The sequence below is a fragment of the Microcaecilia unicolor genome, chromosome 8, assembly GCF_901765095.1.
Source record: "Microcaecilia unicolor chromosome 8, aMicUni1.1, whole genome shotgun sequence".
NCBI classification, from domain to species: domain Eukaryota; kingdom Metazoa; phylum Chordata; class Amphibia; order Gymnophiona; family Siphonopidae; genus Microcaecilia; species Microcaecilia unicolor.
Window position 1 is genome coordinate 172345020 of NC_044038.1, and position 18985 is coordinate 172364004.

Genomic DNA, 18985 nt, shown 5'->3' on the forward strand with positions numbered 1-18985 from the left:
CCTCCACCCATTGAGGTGGCGATAAGGGGCTCCCGCGCTAACCTGGCAGTAACTGGGCAACACGCGGCGATGCCCAATTATCACCGGGCTATGGCCGAGCAAGCCATTTCCAGGGGTTTTCTCCCCCCCCCAAATGGTGCATGCTCAGGGCAGGACTGCTGCTGGCAGCCGCGTTGGACCAGCGGTAGTCCCGGAAGAGTGAGCGGTAAGCCCGCACTGGGCTTAGTGCCACTCTGTAAAAGGGCCCCCTAAGTGCCTCTGAAAATCAGCATCAACTGCTAGTGATGTAACCAGCTATTTTGTGGGCAGTCCAGGGGTGGAGCTGGCACTTAATGATTAAGTATACACTAATCGAATCTAATCCTTAGTATATTCTACAGCGTGTTTTCTTCTTTTTACTAGGAGGAAAAGCCTCACGTATCGTGATATAACTCCGTGATTTGCAGTCACGTGACCACGGACCCTGAAGAAGGACCCGAATCTCTGGCCACAGTTGGCCATGGACAGTATTAAACTGGAGGACTGTTAAGGTAAGTCTAATTATGTGAATATCATATCAGACTTTATTGTTAAATCAGTACATAATTAAGCAAAGCAAACAGACTGGAGGTTTTTCTGCCGATGATGCTAGTGAAGTATTCCATAAAGATGTGACAGTTTAACTGCAAATCACGGAGTTACATCACAATACGTGAGGCTTTTCCTCCTAGTAAAAAGAAGACAACACTCTGTACAATATACTAAGGATTAGATTTGATTAGTGTATACAGTATTAGTATCCTTATGTACACTCATTTTGAGATTTAGAATAACTTAATGATTAAGTGCCAGTATTCAGCACTTAACTACCTAAGTTAACTGGACAAGTCAGACAGCATAAAACTCAGTCTTATCTCTATCCAGTTTCACTCAGGCAATTAAATGCCGAACATCACACTTAACCGGATAAAGGATAGCAAGCCACACAAACCCAGATATTCAATGCTGGTACCGGACGTGGACCAGCATGGAATTTCCAGGCGCACCTCTGACATCCGCCAAAAAATACCGACCGCCGATGGCTGAATAATAACATGTGTAAATGCTACACAGACTTCCTAGAACAATCTCCAGTATGTAACAAAACTTTGTCCCAATCATAATGGTCAATGAATTAAATCCAAATTGTGCATGGAGAAATCAAAGTAAGTAGCTGATGCGCATACAGTGAGTAGTGCCACAGGGCAAGGGCTTGTTACATCTTTTCTGGGAACAGCCACAGCCAATGGAAACTCAGTATATGCAGATTTCTCATGAGTATACATTGTGAACATCCTAAAACCCTATTGGCAGCAAAGTTTTGGCACGCCCCAACACAGTGGAAATCGGACCTTGGCTCCTAGATTTCTAATTTTTTGGCTCCAGCATTTGGCAAATCAATCTTCCTCAGAAGTGTTACAATTACCTACCTGCACTGCATGTGACAAATCCGACATCAAACAATGTCTTAATTTCTCATCATTTCCAATCCCTTGCAAAACAAAATCGGGAACGTAGGACGAGCAATAGCCAGCTAGCAGGGATCTTCCAAAATTGGCAATACCAGGCTTGACAGAATTCATCTCAACTAATTTTGATCTGCCAGAAAGGTAGAAAAATGTAAGCAAACTAGTAAAGATTTCTGCCAAGATGACAGCAGTCGGAACCATCCTAGCCTTGCACATCCAACACAATGACTCTGAACAGGATAAGCACACAAGCTAGTGGACTGATAAAGCAAACCATTAAAAAAAACACCAAGGGGCTCATTTTCAAAGCACTTAGAATTAAGTCCCATAGGTTACTATAGAACTTTGTAAGTAAGTGCTTTGAAAATACACCTTCAAGTGTATCAAAGCAAAAGGTTATTAGAAATTAATTTCTTAAACAAGGAAAAGCATGACCAGACGTACATTAACACTACTGCAACAGAGATTATTCTACTGAACACATTTTATGTATTTATTTTTTTAGTCTACTTATTGAAAGGAAGACAGACTTATGAAGTACCTGTGTATCCCTCTAATAACTTTTGTATTTGATGCCCAATGCACACCAAATATTCAAAACATATCAGGGGGACAGGATATTATGTCTTTTTTTTTTTTTTTTAAATATGTGCTGACTAAAGACAAGCAAGACCTTCCCAGAAAGTAGATACTATTAATTCTGAATGAAACTTCTCAGTGTGGTTGTAACGCTTGCTGGTTAACCAAAACTGGGAATCTACCAGGCGGCAGTCCTCATCCAATCAGCAATAAAGGAAAAATACTGGCATTTCTATTTGGCCACATTAGTAGAGGAGTGTGGTAGCCGTGTTAGTCCACTCTTAAGGTTATCAATAGAAATCAAACAAAATAAAACATGGAAAAGAAAATAAGATGATACCTTTTTTATTGGACATGTATTTTTTATTGGAAATGTATTAAGTTATGTCCAATAAAAAAGGTATCATCTTATTTTCTTTTCCATGTTTTATTTTGTTTGATTTCTATTGATAACCTATTTGGCCACATAATTCAGTAAATACAACAGAAATGAAATATGTTACAACATTTGTATAATACAAAACAATGCAGCTGTACAGACAAACAATAAGAATACAAATTTAACCATCTTTAGGTAAATCCTTCACTCAAAGATTGCATGACAAAGAGAATCTTCAATTTTCAGTGGTGGTGGTGATGAACATATTAAGTGCCAGCATTTAAAAGGAACATGTGCTATCTGTTTAGCTTAGGTCTGCAGAAGGGCAGGCTTTAGCAATCAGCACTGAATCAGACACCAGCTGCATATTACTGCTATCTGCATAATTTTCATAGCCCGTCCTCGCATCACCTCTGTATTATACGAACAGCAGGCTGGTTTAGATGGATTTTCAGCCCAATATTTCCCATATAGTGGCCACAAATTCACAGATACGCAAGTTATACATTCACCAGCTGCCAGCGAATACAACTTGTTTTGAATGTCTGACCCCATTATTCCTTATAACGTTTGACTTAAGTTTATGGCAAAGATTGTTCTGCTTCAAAGACAAATCCAGTAATCTTTCTCAATCCCACCACACAAATTTAGCAAAAGAACAAACAAAAAAAAACCTCCAACCCAAAATTATGCGTATTGTGGAATATGAATGTTTTAATATAAACCAGACAGCTAAGATCTCCATATAACAATCCCTCTGGGTTATCATAATTTAATCACTGCCCTTTATTTTAATACAAAATCTCTTCTCACTGTTGGTCCAAAATAAACAGGTTCACAAATTTTTTCAACATTCAACTATGCACAGAGTGAAAAAATATTTTCTCCAATTTGTTTTGAATGTGTTACTTAACTTTATTGCATGTACCTTATTACACTTTACACTTTTTTAAAGAGTAAACAATTGATTTCCATCCACCCCATTCCACTTTGCTCATTTTATAGACCTCTCTCACATCTCTTCCTTAGTCATTTCTTCTCCAAGCTAAAAAAGGGGTTAGACAGTTTCCTAAAGGACAAGTCCATAAACCACTACTAAATGGACTTGAGAAAAATCCACAATTCCAGGAACAACATATATAGATGTTTGTACGTTTGGGAAGCTCGCCAGGTGCCCTTGGCCTGGATTGGCCGCTGTCGTGGACAGGATGCTGGGCTCGATGGACCCTTGGTCTTTTCCCAGTGTGGCATTACTTATGTAAAACGCCTTAACCTGTTTAGCATTTTAGTCACACAGACCACTTATTTAAGTATAGGCTAGCAACTGAAAAATCTTACCCTGGAAAAGGTATTTCATCTTCTTCTGTCCAGTCGTCTTGTATTCCCCCATAGTAGGTGCTGCCTGGTCTGGCTGGATCATGACCAGTGTCTTCACATTCACTGTCACCAAGGGCACTGTCCGAGCTCTCATTTCTCGGAATGTCCCATTCAGTTCCTGTGACAATCTTTTTCTCCAAGTTCTCTTTATCCCCATGGGGGACAATAATAGAGATTTCATCTCTTTGGTCCTGCTCAGCATAACAGTTTATGCATAAACCTTGAGAAACAGAGTCCATATATTTACAAAATCCACTGGGCAATTTACTAGTCTTTAGTCTATTACAACAGTCTAAGCTTTCATTAGCATTTGAAATGTCTTTACGAGTTTCCACTGGAATATCATCAATAGTCCTAGTTTCCACGGAACTATCCTCGGTAAAATACTCATCAAACAAACTGATGCACTTGAGGCTTAAGCAATCTTGAAGTTTGCTGGCCACTCTGGGGATTGTTTCTTTTGTCTCACAGACATTGGTTTGGTCCTCAACAGTTCTTTTTGTTTCACAAGCTTGCTCGGCAGTTGCATCTTTCTCCACCACCGACATCATATGATGCTTACTAATTTGATCTACAACTGCCTGACTTCTGGTTTCTGTATCAGAGTCTGGCGACATGGAATCGCCAATCTGAAACATCACCTTTGTCTGAGGCTGGCCTGCAGCACAAGGAACTGCAGCAGACAAGAGCTTATCTGGAGGCTTCTTTTCCACAGCAATGCCATTTGGTCTCATTACTTTACTAGCCAGATTACTACCATCTTGAGACTCTTCATCGTTCCTCGTTATTGGTTCTAAAACGGAGTCTACCAAAGTGCATTTGTCTGCTGAAGCTGATCTCGTGGGAAGCATGGTTTCTAGCTTGGCATCCAGACATGGTCCTGATTTATCTTTGCACGGCTTCACTTCATCAGTATTTTCTTGGCAGGTGATGGAAGACGGGTTGCATTCTGCAGAAGATGATTCAGTCAGCTTTTCCGCTGTGCTTTGGATTTCTTCGGTCTCTGGTCTCAAACTCTCTTCTTCATTTTGCCCGACATTAAGAGGGCAATTGCAGCACCTACAGTTACCATTTGGCGTTCCGATTTCTTCTGGTTCTCTGGAGAACAAGCAACTATTATTCTTGTGCATTGTGATAAGTACATATTCAGACTCCTCTATTTCCCCTTTCTTCAGAGTGGTAGTAACAACAGTCCCAGGCATAACGATAGCTTCATCCTCTCCGTTCTCCAAAAGATGGGTTTCCTGTAGCTCAGAGCACCTGATGAAGTAGGTGAGAAAATAAAGTATCCTCTGGACAAGATCTTGCCTTTTGCCAATAACCACTGTTCTCGATAATCTGACTGGAGATCCAATTGCTCCATACAAATCTCCTGAAATACAGAAAATAAAGTATATACATTCAGTGTGTGTTAAAAACTTGTCAGCTGCTGGGCTGAGCCTTAAATACACTAGCAGGCACAATAAAAAAAATCTCTGAAATCAACAGCCAGATTCTAATAGAAGTTCAGGAACATTAAAATCCAAGTGGTCACCCAGTGCAGAGCTGAACCTGATCTGCACAAGGAAAGAGGGAAGAATATCTGTTTTTTTCAAAATAGTGATTTACACTGGGTTTCCACATCTCCAGATAGCTTCTCTGAGTTTGAGTTCTGCACCAAGATGAATTTGTTAATAGGCATTTTGCTGTTTTATGTTTTCTTAAACAATTAAAAAGAATAAAAGGCTTACTTAAAGTAAGATGATGGCAGATAAAGACCATTTGGCCTATCCAGTCTGCTCATCCATACTGACTACTAATTTCTACTATGCTTTCCTCTCCCTTAGAGACCCTCCTTTTAGTGAAACCGAGCATGCTCACTTTCACTAAAAGGAGCGTGCAGGACGTGAGGGGAAGAGAGAGCAGGGCAGCCAATGTGGCGGCACCAGAGACCAGCGCTGGACAAGGGTTCAGCTGGCAGGGGTTGGGGACCCCCATCAGCCAAGGTATTTGCTATAGTAGTGGGTGGGAAGCGGTAGGGCGGAGAGGCAGCGGCAGACCAAAATGTGCCCTCCAACCTTGGGCTCTGGCCCCCTCCCACCGCGAGATCTGGCTATGCCCCTGGTGAGATCTTTAACTCTGTCCCCATATGCTTTATGATTAAGAATAAACTACTTTAGTCAGCACTGCCTGGACTGACTCTATGCTATTTATACACATACATTAAGTGCAGTCCCCAGAATTGTACACAGTATTCTAAATGACTTCATACAGAGGAACTATCACCTCCTTTTTCCTGCTGGCCATTCCTCTCCCTGTACACCCAAGTGTCCTTCTGGCTTTTGCCATCGCCTTTTCTACCTGTGTGGCCACCTTAAGATCATCAGATATGATCACCCCCAAGTCCTGCTTTTCTTTTGTGTGAATACTTCACCTCCTATACAGTGTCGTTCCTTTGGGTTTTTGAAGCTCACTTTGAGGTATCACTTTAAAGCCTGATTTGTAAGGGGTTATTTTAAAAATCTAAAGCAGTTTTACACAATTTTACATAGCAAAGGGATTTTCTAAAATTGTGCAACTTCATATGTGCATCAGATGTACACACATAGAAAGTGTGCCCCTCTGTAGACAGATGTGATGTACCCATATATTTAATAAAATGCATACGTATATGGGTAGAGTGCACGTACATATTTACACCATTCTGCACTGGAGTTCAATGTAGGATCCCATTTTATAAAGGGAAATAGGCTTAAAAAATGCACTTTTTTAATTTCTCACTTAACCGTCCTGTTATAAAATCAAGCCAATTTATATTATTAGTTGATCAGAATTAGAGACTCTGGGCTTCATTTATTTTTTGGTAAAGAGGAATTTTGTATATTAATATCTTTTGTACACACTTTATAGTAACTGATGCTTCAAGTAAAAGCTAAATTCTATTAGTTAATGCACATTGGGCTGGAGAAGTAGCCTAGTGGTTAGTGCAGTGGACTTTGATCCTGGGGAACTGAGTTTGATTCCCACTGCAGCTCCTTGTGACTCTGGGCAAGTCACTTAACCCTCCATTGCCCCTGGTACAAAAATAAGTACCTGAATATATGTAAACTGCTTTGAATATAGTTGCAAAAATCTCAAAAAGGCAGTATATCAAGTCCCATTTCCCTTTTACCAAGGGATGGTAACGAATTTAGTGTGAGCTAATGATTAGCACTTGTTAAATGCTAAGATGCCCATAGGAATAAAATGGGTTTATGATTAGCATGCCCTAAATCCATTAGCGCACTTTAGTAAAAGGAGCCCATTATAAGCTATTCACAAGTACTGATGAAATGTGCTTTGAATGCTGACATCAGTTTGGGAACATGCAAACCATAACAGCCAGCAGATGGCAGTACTGTCTGCTCCATAACTTCTAACTTGTCACACCCTTCATTACATAACACACTGCAGCACTGTATATAACATTTCTCTCTTCATGTTAAACTGATGATAGCAGCAAATAAAATCTATCAAAGGCCTCAGCAGTGGGAGTTTAGCTTCCAGTTCAACTGCAACTTCATGCACAATACTGGGAAGAGTGGGTATTTGAACCAGGGGCGTAGCCAGACTTCAGCGGTAGGGGGGTCCAGAGCCGAGGTGAGGGGGCACATTTTAGCCCCCCCTGCCGCCACCAACCACCCCCCTCCGCCATTGCTGACACCTCCAACAACTTTGACCCCCCCCCCCTACCTTTGCTGGCAGGGGACCCCAACCCCCGCCAGCCGAAGTCTTCTTCCTTCGTTTGGTTTCTCAGTCTGACGTCCTGCATGTACAACGTGCAGGCCGTCAGACTCACAGAAACTGAACGAAGCCCTGCAAGGCTTCGTTCTGTTTCTGTGAGTCTGACGTCCTGTACGTCCCTGCAAGGCTTCGTTCTGTTTCTGTGAGTCTGACGTCCTGCACGTCCCTGCAAGGTTTTGTTCTGTTTCTGTTAAGTCTGACGTCCTGCACGTTGTACGTGCAGGACGTCAGACTGAGAAACCAAATGAAGGAAGAAGACTTCGGCTGGAGGGGGTTGGGGTCCCCCGCCAGCAAAGGTAGCAGGCGGCGGGGTGGCGGCGGGAGGGGGGGGGGTTGAAAGGGTCGCCGGCAGGGGGGTCCAGGGCCAAATCTACAGGGGCCGAGGCTCCCGTGGCCCCATAGCAGCTACGCCCCTGATTTCAACCCCCTCCTCCTCCTCACCCCCTTCCCCAATTCATGCAGCAACAGTCAACAGCCTAAGGCATAAACCACCAAGCATGGCTAATATGAACCTTATATTTGCCCATTAGGTATTGCTGTTATATAAAGACTGGGACACACTGTCTCCAAGGGCTGTGAGAGCTGCCTCTACTGCATTTCCAATACCAGCAGACACAGAGGGCAGAAGCCTGGCCCAGAAACCGTTACAACTATATCTGGATGCATCAGAACACACCAAACTGAACTAAAATATGATATTTGGGCATAAAGTTATGTATACATATGGATGCTTTCTGAACATACCTAACTGTGCCCATAATGGGTTGTACGGATGAGTCTTGGCCAGCATGTGCACACTTTGTGAAGAGTGTTTTTCCAGGAAAATTTTTATGGGGGGTTGTCCATTGGGCATAACAGTAGGGACCCAGGCAAGGTGGTTTGTTAGGACTGCAGTCAGGAGGGCTGGTAGAAATCTGAAAATAAATTTTTTTTAAAATTAGACTTCAAATTAAAACTTTCTTTCCCCACTTACAGTTTCATACAGTTTAGAAGAAGAGAACACAATATGGCTTTAGAATAGGAAAAAACCTATAAAAGTTAAAAAAAAAAAACACAAAACCCACCACATTTCAGTGGTGCAGAGGAGAATCAAGCTTTCTACATTACCTCAATCAATGCCAGCTTATTCTGATTGGGGGCACGGGGCTTGAACAGTGCAGTTCTATAATTACTAGAGGGTACAGCAGGGGTTCTCAACCCAGTCCTCAGGACCCAAATAGCCAGTCAGGTTTTCAGGATACCCACTATGAATGTACACTGTACTTAAAGTCCTCTCATGCAGGACTGGGCTGAGAGCCTTGGTGTAGAAAAAAAATAATAATTTAAAAACTATATATATATATATCTATATATATATCTATATCTATATCTATATCTATATCTATATCTATATGGTTTTTTAAGTGTGACAGACCTTTATAATTAAAACTTTAACTGTGTTTGGGTAACAGTAAATAAGTAATCTATCAATGTTTTAAATATACAATTTAATAGGTTAATATAAAATTTTAACTGCATCCTTATAGAAGTCCAAATTTCCACAGTATTAGACTAGGACTCAGATAGCCCTACATCCTGAAACTACTGACTCTTGGAATATTTTACAGATCACATGGAACTCAAAGTGTGAGAGCACGATTCTTTCTGAAGTAATCTTCTAGACAGTGTCCAAAGCTTGTAATGAGGGATTTCAATCTGCAGCCCTCTAGATTCAAAACAATAACTGTACCATTGAACAGAATAATTTAGACATTTTTAAATGAATTTTTTAAGATTAAAGAGAGAGTAAGGAACTGTACAATATAGCTCAAATTGTTTTCTTTTGAAAGATTGGTCCATTATTCTGATTTTAGAGAACATAAAAATATTTTTTCATATGTGGGTGAGTAGATTTTCTCAGCCAGCAGACAGAGAAAAGTAGATAACTGTGTCTCTACCAAGGATGCAAATCAGGAGGAGAAAGCAGCAGCTTGAGGTAGGGAAATTAGAGGCTGCTTGTTCATCTGGGCCTTCAGGAGCAGTGAGACAGTCCAGTCAGGGGGAGAGAGTAAGAGGAAACAAAATAAAACAAAAAAAGTGAGAGAACCACACTGTTGGGCTCCTCCATCTGGGCTTTGAAGAAGAACCAGCCAGCGTGGGTGGTGAGGAAGGGATAAGGAATAAAGTAAAAGGGCTGTAGGGGTCATTGCAGGAGACAACTGTGCCTTGTAAGGCTGGGCGTAGAAGTAGAGTAAGAATGCCAAGAGATAGTGGGGCAAGACAGGGCTGAAGCACAGCATGAGGAGGCTGCAAATGGTAATGGAGGACAGAGGGCTGCACCTGAGGGATTTGGTGAAGAAAACGGTAGAAGAGCTTGAACTCACCAAGGAAGAAACAGTTACCATGTACTCCTGCTGATTCCCCCCCCCCCCCCCCCCAAAAGAAAAAAAATTTTTTTTTTTGGGGGGGGGGGGGGGGGGGGAGAATACATTTTGTCCACAACATATTTACTTCCAAATATGGAAATGCAACACCATCTAAAAATAATAATTACAATACTACATTCTTCCGTTCTCGTTTCACTGTGTGTTCCTGACTTCTCTATGAGTCACTGCTGGCTATTTGTTCTGCCAACAGCACTGACTAAAGTCCCTCAAAGACTGGGTTAGAGTAAAAGTGACATTAGATATTTAAAACTGAACTATGCCTTACAGACATTTTAAGCATTAAGCATTTTGGGATAATCTTGTAAGGAATGCAGCGAAAATGAGGATTTTCACAGCAATGAAACAAAATGATTCACTAAAGCAGTGGTTCCCACACCTGGTCCCAGAGGTACCCCAGCCAGTCAGGGTTTTGGGATATCTTCAATGAATATTCATGAGAGAGATCTGTATGCACTGCCTCTATTCCATGCAAATCTCTCCCATGAATATTCACTTTGGATATCCCAAAAACTTGACTGGCTGGGGTGCCTCCAGGATCAGGATTGGGAACCACTGCAATATAGTTTAAAAACCAAGAAACAAAAACAGTACACCTTCTTTTCAGCTTCCTCCCAAAACCCGATTGCTACCTCTTTGACTGTGGTGACCCTTAGCATAAAATAAGTAACTATATGTAAATGCCCTCCCGCGGGAGGGGGTGGAGAGGAAAATGGTAACGGAATTCAAACATTCGTGGCATAAACATAAAGGAATCCTCCTCAGAAGGAAGGGATCCCCAGAAGCTTAGCCGGTGGTGGGAGGCGGGGATAGTGCTGGGCAGACTTATACGGTCTGTGCCCTGAAAAAGACAGGTACAAATCAAGGTAAGGTATACACAAAAAATGGCACATGTGAGTTTATCTTGTTGGGCAGACTGGGTGGACCATGCAGGTCTTTTTCTGCCGTCATCTACTATGTTACTATGTTACATGAGGGTCCTTTTACTAAACTGTGGTAAGAACGGCCTTAGTGTGCCCTTACACGGATCTTTCCCCTGAGCCAAGGCCATTTTTACCGTAGCCATAAAAAAGCCTTTTTTTCTATTTTCATAAATGGCCATGCACTGTTACCATTAGCGGACAGCCATTTAAAAAATTTACAGCATAAGCACTTAAGTTAAGGGCTCCCATGTCAATGATGCGCTAACTAGTTAGCATGTGGTATTATAGATGTGCTAACTGGATAGTGAAGGAATGCCCACTCCTCTGAAAAAAACATGTGCAAAAAAATAAATGACCACATTGTTAGTGCGTGCACATACCTAAGCTAACACAGAACAATTAGAGCATCCTGTGTTAGACTTTTTTTTTCCAGGTAGGCGCACATAAGTACTTAACGCAGTTTAGAAAAAGGACCCTTTAGTTAATTTATTTGGATTTAGTTTACATCTTTTCAGTAGGAGCTCAAGGTGGGTTGCATTCAGGAACACTAGATATTCTGGAGTGCTCACAATCTTGAGACCCCGTTTACTAAGCCGCGTTATTGGCACATTTGCGTTTTTAACGCACGTTAACCATGTACGTGCCTATATAGGCACCTATAAAGTTAGCGCATGCTAATTGTAGGCACGTTAAAAATGCTAACGTGCCTTAGTAAACAGGGCCCTAAATTTGGACCTGAGGTAATATAGGTATAAGCGAAGCAGCAGCAGGATTTGAACTTGGCTTCTCTGGTTGTCAGTCTGGTGCTCCGCTACTCCTCCACTCCTGCAAGTAAATGTCTAATACATAGTTTGTATCTGCAAGGGTGAAGCATAGGCAGGACATGGCCAGGGCTCCTAATTACACATACAACTTACAGAAAACTATATACTACGTGTCCCATTCCCCCCCCCCCCCCCACCCCCCCACTTGCTTTTACCAGCTCTGTAGGCACAGATACCAGGTTCTGCTTGCATTCTATAAAGGTTCTGTTTAGTATAGACTCCTATTGTGCAGCCTTGGGATGCTTATATGTATTTATTACATTTATACCCCACATTTTCCCACCTATTTGCAGGCTCAATGTGGCTTACAAAGTACCGTAAAGGCGTTTGCCATTTCGGTTGATAACAAATACAAGATTGTGTTGTGGTCAAATGAGGTAGAAGTGAATCAAGCGTCATGAGGTCGAGGGGAAAGAGGAAAGTAAATTGTCCAGTACGATCATTGATTATGGTGTGTTGCTGGGTGTGAAGATTTATATTGGATCGGTGGGATAAGATTTTTTTGAAGCGGTGGGTTTTTAATGATTTCCTGAAGTTTAGGTGGTTATGTATTGTTTTCACTGCATATGGGAGTGCATTCCATAGTTGTGCGCTTATGTAGGAGAAGCTGCATGCATAAGTTGTTTTGGATTTTAGACCTTTGCAGTTTGGGTAATGTAGGTTTAGGTATGGTCGTGCTGATCTGAGTCTGTTTCTAGTTGGTAGATCTATGAGGTCTGTCATGTATCCTGGGACTACACCGTAGATGATTTTGTGGACCAAAGTGCAGATTTTGAAGATGATCCGTTCTTTGATTGGGAGCCAGTGCAGCTTTTCTCGTAAGGGTTTAGCGCTTTCGAATCGTGTTTTACCATATATCAGTCTGGCTGCTGTGTTTTCGGCGGTCTGGAGTTTTTTTGTGAGTTGTTCTTTACATCCCACATAGATTCCGTTGCAGTAATCTGCATGGCTTAGGACCATTGATTGTATTAGTTTACGAAAGGTATCCCTTGGGAAGAAAGGTTTTATTCATTTGAGTTTCCACATTGAGTAGAACATTTTCTTTTTTACGGTTTTTACTTGGCTCTCAAGAGTGAGGTTGCGGTCGATTGTGACTCTGAGTAATTTTAGGTTGTCTGAAATAGGGAGTGTGTGTCCTGGGCTATAGAACTGCCTCCTTAATGCTTATGAGGAGACAATAAGAGACATTAAATAACGTTACATGCAGGGGCAGACTGTGATCTGTGCCCTTGGGCAATAAATGCCATGGGCTCCTAACCACCTATCAAAAGTGATTAAAATAAATGAAGGTTCCTCCTAAGGTTAAGAGATAGTTATGACAGGCACTGGTTGCGGGTTGTGGGGTGAGGACCGGGTGCTAGTCCATACATGGGTCTTAAACTGTCTAATCATGGGGAGTGGTGGGTAGGGGAGGTGGCTATCCGCCTCCACTCTTAGTAAGATGGATGTTTCTCAATTTGATGCAATATCTCGCTAGTACGGATGGCACACATGTAGGGGGGGGCAGGGAAGGTGGGTTGGAGGAGGGGCATGGTATATGTGGTCAAGTACGAGGAGAACGTAACAGCTGATCGACCTATTTCTTCTCATATGCTGCTCCATGAAGAGTAAAATGGGGCAGGTGTGAGATGGTAGGTAATTTAATATAGTTGGTTGCCACCTGTTGGATGTTATGAGGGTTTGTTAATCACTTTAATTAACAGTACTATGTCTAATTTGTGAGGGGGGTTATTAGCATAAATTGGGGAGGGGAGAAAATGGAAAAAATGTATTGATGATGGAATATCATTTTGACTCTGTTTGACATTATGTAACAGTATTTTGTGGAGTTTGTTGGCATGTTCACATTCTGAATCATCAATAAAAACTGTTGAAACTAAAATGAATGAAGGTTAGGGGAGAGTCGGCCCTTGTGCACTGCCCTATTGTCCCAATGGTCAATCTTCCCCTGGTTACATGTGTTACTTTTCTGCTTGCCAGAACATTTGTAGTCCCAAGGCTGTAGGAGTTTTGTGAACTCCCTTTTCATCCAGCAGTAACACCTAACATTAGGGATGTGCATAGGATAAAAAAATCTGATTTGGGACCTTTTAGACATTATCACAATTTGCAATTTGTTTCTGACATTTGTTTTAATATTTTTTTTATTAACCAACACTGGAACTGTAATTTGTGCAAACTGTATATGCATTAATTTGTAGTTTAATACATGTTTAAAAATGCAAAATTAAGGTGCACTAACAAAATGCACATCCCTCTGTATCTTGTCTCTTATGACCCTTTCTTGAGGGTGAATTATAGTCTCACACCCTGGTGTCAGTTTTGATCACCTGATCATGTAGTAATACTCATGATAGATTTTAAAAAATGACTAATGAGGCTACAGTCAACGGTAATGTTTTTAGAATTTAAGTACACAGAATACCAAACTATGCATTACAGGAAACTGCCACCAATTCCTACTGAAAACTATACGTGTGGGATTATGACTTGACTGCAAAACTATTAAAAGCAAAACACAAAGTGTTTAGTGGAAAAGGTATTTTCCAGAAAAAAAGCAAAGTACTTAAGTTAGCTTTCTTTCTATTCTATTTCTATTCTTTATTTCAAACTCAGCTTGCTGTTACAGAGAACATGTAAAGAAAATTACTTTGTAGTATTTATGCTTGTTGCAGTGCTAAAGTCCATATGATTTATGGTTTGATTAGCATTTATTACTATCGGCAAAACAAGCAACACTAAGCTTAAAAGGCAGCTGTTGTTTGCTCTCCGAAGCTAATATAACAAAGGTGGAGAAGCAAACAATTCATAAAATTCCTACCTAGTCAATTTAAAGCAATAGATTAACCAGGAACTAAAGTTTCATATTAATAGGAAGGCAGCTGCCTCTGTGAAAATTTATGGTATTTATTTCTAAAACCAACAGTACAAAAGATGTTCCAAGTTATTTCACCAGAAAACTTGCATTCTAAAGCACGTAAAGTTTATTTGGAAAAGGGAAAGGGGCACATATGTCCAATTTAAAATGTAGGTAGGAATAGAAGAGTGGCTTAGGGGTTAGAGATACAGGCTGAGAACCATGAACACAACAAGCAGCAGTGACACTTCAGTATTGAGAAGTTAAGTGCTGGAGTAATTAGGTAGCAACTCGCTGATGCTGCAACAAAAGAAGTCTGTGGTCTCTACTATACCCTCTTGTAGGCTATTGGACCAGTTCAGCCCTGCAGTACATGAGTGGGAAAGCGCGGGGTACAAATGTAACAAAAAATTAAAAAAATAAAAATTATACCTGTGAATATACATTGCATCTATGAATACACTTTAGAAACCTGTGTGACCCCTGACGAAGGTTTTCCAAAACTTGGCCAGATTGGGTCTTCTTTCCATTAAACTTGCATTTGGACGAACTTTTGTTATGTCCTCTGTCCTTGGACTGCTGTTGGGTATGTTTTGTGTCTAGAGTGGTTTGTCTCCTGTTTGTTTCTGAGAACTAAGAAAGCCATGTTCAAATCCCTTTTTTCCCCACTGGCTTTGGGCACTAACTTAGGGGTCCCTTTACTAAAGCTTAGTGCATGTTAAATGCTGTGCATCGTATTTTATATCTATGGACTACGTGGCACTTAGCGAAAGCTAACGGACATTAACATACGCTAAGATTTAGTAAAAGGGCCCCTTAGACTAATTTGTTTTCTATGTTGATCAGATAATACCTCTGAAAATACAAAATATACACTTGTTAAAAAACACAAATCGAAACATAGTGAACTAAATCATTTTCAGGAAATATCTACCATTCTCCTTAGGCCACAAAAAGCGGAGTGCAGGGGAAGAAGCACAAAAACAGATTCCTGCTGTTGTCACCAAACCTCTGGTGTAGCTAGATTCTACTGTCTTTTTGTAGTTACCAACAAAGTGATTTATTACGTACAAAAGTCTATGCTCCTAGTGGGCTCACAATCTGGCAAGCAAATGATCAAAAGCCCCGTGCTGTTCCAAACAGCGCTCTAAAAATAGCGCTGGAACAGCACAGGGTATTATTGGATCTATGATCAGAGATAATGACATGCTAATTTAAGCACGCAATTCTCTCTGATCATAGGGAAGAAGTGTCGGGGGGGGGGGGTGTTGTTTCATTGAGGGGAATGGGGCCTGCTAGCATGCAAATGCATGCTGGACAGGGCTCACCATTCCTCCCCAATGGTCTGCAAACCACATCCGAGCTGGTGTAGGATTTGCCGCAGCCAATGAGCCAATCTTTGGCGCACTGTTCGCTGATCATTGGGGATGAATAGGTTTAGCATGCATTTGCATGCAATTTGCAGTAAGAGCCCTGTTTTGCATGCATTTGCATGCTAGTTGTGTTCAGAGCCCGCGAGCGCATTGTTTCACGTGCTTGGGGGCTCTGATCATGGGGTGGTGGCAAACACAGGCGCTAGTATGGCACTAACAGCCTGTAGCGCGCCTGCGTTTACTTCTGTTCATCGGGGCATGAGTTTCTGTACTTGGGGTAATCAAGGGTTAAGTGACCTGCCCAGAGTCACAAAGAGCCACCGTGAGAATCAAACCTGTCCCCCCCCCCCCCCCCCAGTTCTAAGCCTACTGCCATAACCATTAGGCTAAGCTGTCTTGAGCAGGGAAATACCTACTGTACATGACTGTAACTTGTCTTAAATTTGGATTTAGAAAGGCAAGTAATCATATTTTTAATCCAAATTCAAAATAAAAAGATGGACTAACTGTACTCCAACTCAAAAATCAACTTATCTTAAACAACACAGTCTAATGCTGGTAACTATGCTCCTAGCTCAACGTTTTAAAACAAGGTTTAAGGTGATAGAACTTCCTTGCTGACACTGCTAAAAAATAATTAGTTTTATACATGGAGCAATGCAAAAACAAAAACTAAGAATCAAAAGAAAAAGAAATCACAATGAAATGAAATTATATTTCAGGACATTATGAGTTTATCTTATAATCAAGATTTTAAGTCTTGAAGCATACCATAACATTTTTCTCTATGAAAAGCTTCTATAAAGTTGTGGTGGCAAAATGACACCAACTCTTAAAAGTAGCACAGCTGATGTGCAAACTGAGCACTTCGTTTTAGCAGCAAAAACCACAGAACTCTCAGGGCTAATGGTTTGTGAGTTGGATTTAAAAGGGATCCCTTTTTCTGCGTTATCAGCAATGGAAATATCCAAAGCCTGCATGGAGGAAGAACTGCAACTATTTTGGTAAGAAACTTATTCTGATGAGGCCAGGATACCATTATGAGAATCATTATGCTGTACCTCTTGAAACTTTAACAGGGTAGGAGGTGGCCAAAGTCCAACTAATGGCCAGTGCATCCCTCACCAGTCAACATACATAACAACAAGGGGTTGTTTGTGTTTTCTTTGCTGGCAAATAGAGTGTCTCCCCCCTATGCCCCCAAAAATATCCTGTAGGACTCGATGATTCATAGACCACTTGTGGAGCTGAAGAACTCTGTATGGTTATCACCTGGCATGTTAAGTGGCTTGGATTTTTGTATGATGGCAAATCACAGTGTTCCAAATTTGTGTTGCTTCTCAACATACAAGGAGCCTGTCCTCCGTTCCCCCCCCCCCCCCCCCACACACACATAAAACATGGCAACTTGATTGTCCATTTGAATTATAAGAGTGATCCTAAAAAGATGAACATTCGGAGGAAAAAGTATATCACTTAGAGCTCCAGATGATTAATGTAGAGCGATCATTTGGCTTGCAACCAGGTTCCTTAAGAGAGATGAGAGCTGAAGTGGCTTCCCCAATCTGTGAAACACATCCAATGTGAAGACAAAGGGATATTCCACTGGCACAAAAGAGATACCCTTTGGCCAGTTTGAATTCAGACATCCACCACTGTAATATAGCTGGAAGTGAAACTGATAGACAAGTTTTACTAGAAAGAGACTGGACGCACCAATTACACTGGAATTTGAGATCCCATTGTGGCTCTCCCATTTTCTAGCAGGCATATACATATATGAAGCATAGTGGCCATATACCTTAACATCTGAAAGTAGGGCCTGCTTGTGATGTCAAGGGACATCTAATGCTCTGGACATGAAGTACTAGTCTTTGTAATCAAAATAAAAATCTAAATTAATCTTTACAGAAACATTTTTGCCTGAACTGTGTCCAGTATAACTTTTAAGAATTACATTTTGTTTGTAGGTTGAAACATTGAGTTTTTGAATTTGATGACAAAAGGAGGCATTGTTTTGTCTTACGGTGACAGCTAGATCTTTTGAGGAAGCTGCTAGAAGCCAGTTGATGAGGTATGTAAAAAGACTAGATGGACACCACAACAAGACACTTGGTGAAAACTCTGGGGCCAATGAGAGGCCAAAAGGAAGGACTGTTTTCTTAATAGCTGGTGTGCAGAAGGAAACAGAGGTATTTTCTGTTATTGGGATATATATGTAAGCATCTTTGAGATTCAGTAGGCACAGTCCATAGTCGCCGTTCATCAAGTAACATACTAACATAGTAGACGACGGCAGAAAAAGACCTGCACGGTCCATCTAGTCTGCCCAACAAGATAAACTCATATGTGCTACTTCTTGTGTATACCTTGATTTGTATCTGCCATTTTCAGGACACAGACCGTAGAAGTCTTGCCCAGAACTAGCCCCACCACCAGCCCCGCCTCCCAATCTCGGCTAAGCTTCTGATCCATTCCAGTGGAGGATGGAGGGAAGCATGTTTCATCTTGAACTTTTCTTTACACTAGAATAGGGTGAGGTCCCAGAGGACTAATATAGGATACAGTCTCCTCTCTTTCTGGGAGATCAAAAAGTTCCTGGAGTACAAATTGGGACTTCTTTCCTGAACTGAGAAGGGCTTGATTGAATTTGACTGCAGGGAGGTTGACTCTGTCTGGAAGTAGATAAGCATGAATGAAGTATGAGAGACCAAATCAGAAGATGAAACCTGAGGCACTAACCCGGTCTTAAAATGTTGAGAGCCCAAGAATCCACTGTAATTCTTGCCCAATACTGAAGAAAAACTGCACCCAGTCTCCTAAAAGGAAGGCAAAATATGCACTGCAGAAGGGCACAGGCTGTGACTATAGAAAACAGTGAAAGTAAGACATTTTGATTGTGTAGGTGCTGCCTTCTTAGTTTGCCCTCTTGCCTTCTGGTGAGGCTTAATGCAAGTTTATTGCTGAGATTATTGTAGTTGCCTAAGGAAGGGAACAAAAT

At 41.3% G+C, this 18985-nt stretch overlaps 1 protein-coding gene across 4 annotated transcripts in view; it reads right to left on the minus strand.

Moving 5' to 3' along the window:
- The window catches only part of FNIP1 (folliculin interacting protein 1), a 148733-nt gene that overhangs the window by 8294 nt on the left and 121454 nt on the right, over positions 1 to 18985 (minus strand). For all 4 annotated transcript variants that reach the window (XM_030212712.1, XM_030212714.1, XM_030212711.1 and 1 more), the window contains 3 exons: positions 8329 to 8498; positions 3784 to 5194; positions 1449 to 1617 (listed from right to left, as the gene is read on the minus strand). In XM_030212712.1, the coding sequence (XP_030068572.1) occupies positions 1449 to 1617; positions 3784 to 5194; positions 8329 to 8498 (1750 nt within the window). The remainder of the gene's footprint in view (positions 1 to 1448; positions 1618 to 3783; positions 5195 to 8328; positions 8499 to 18985) is intronic.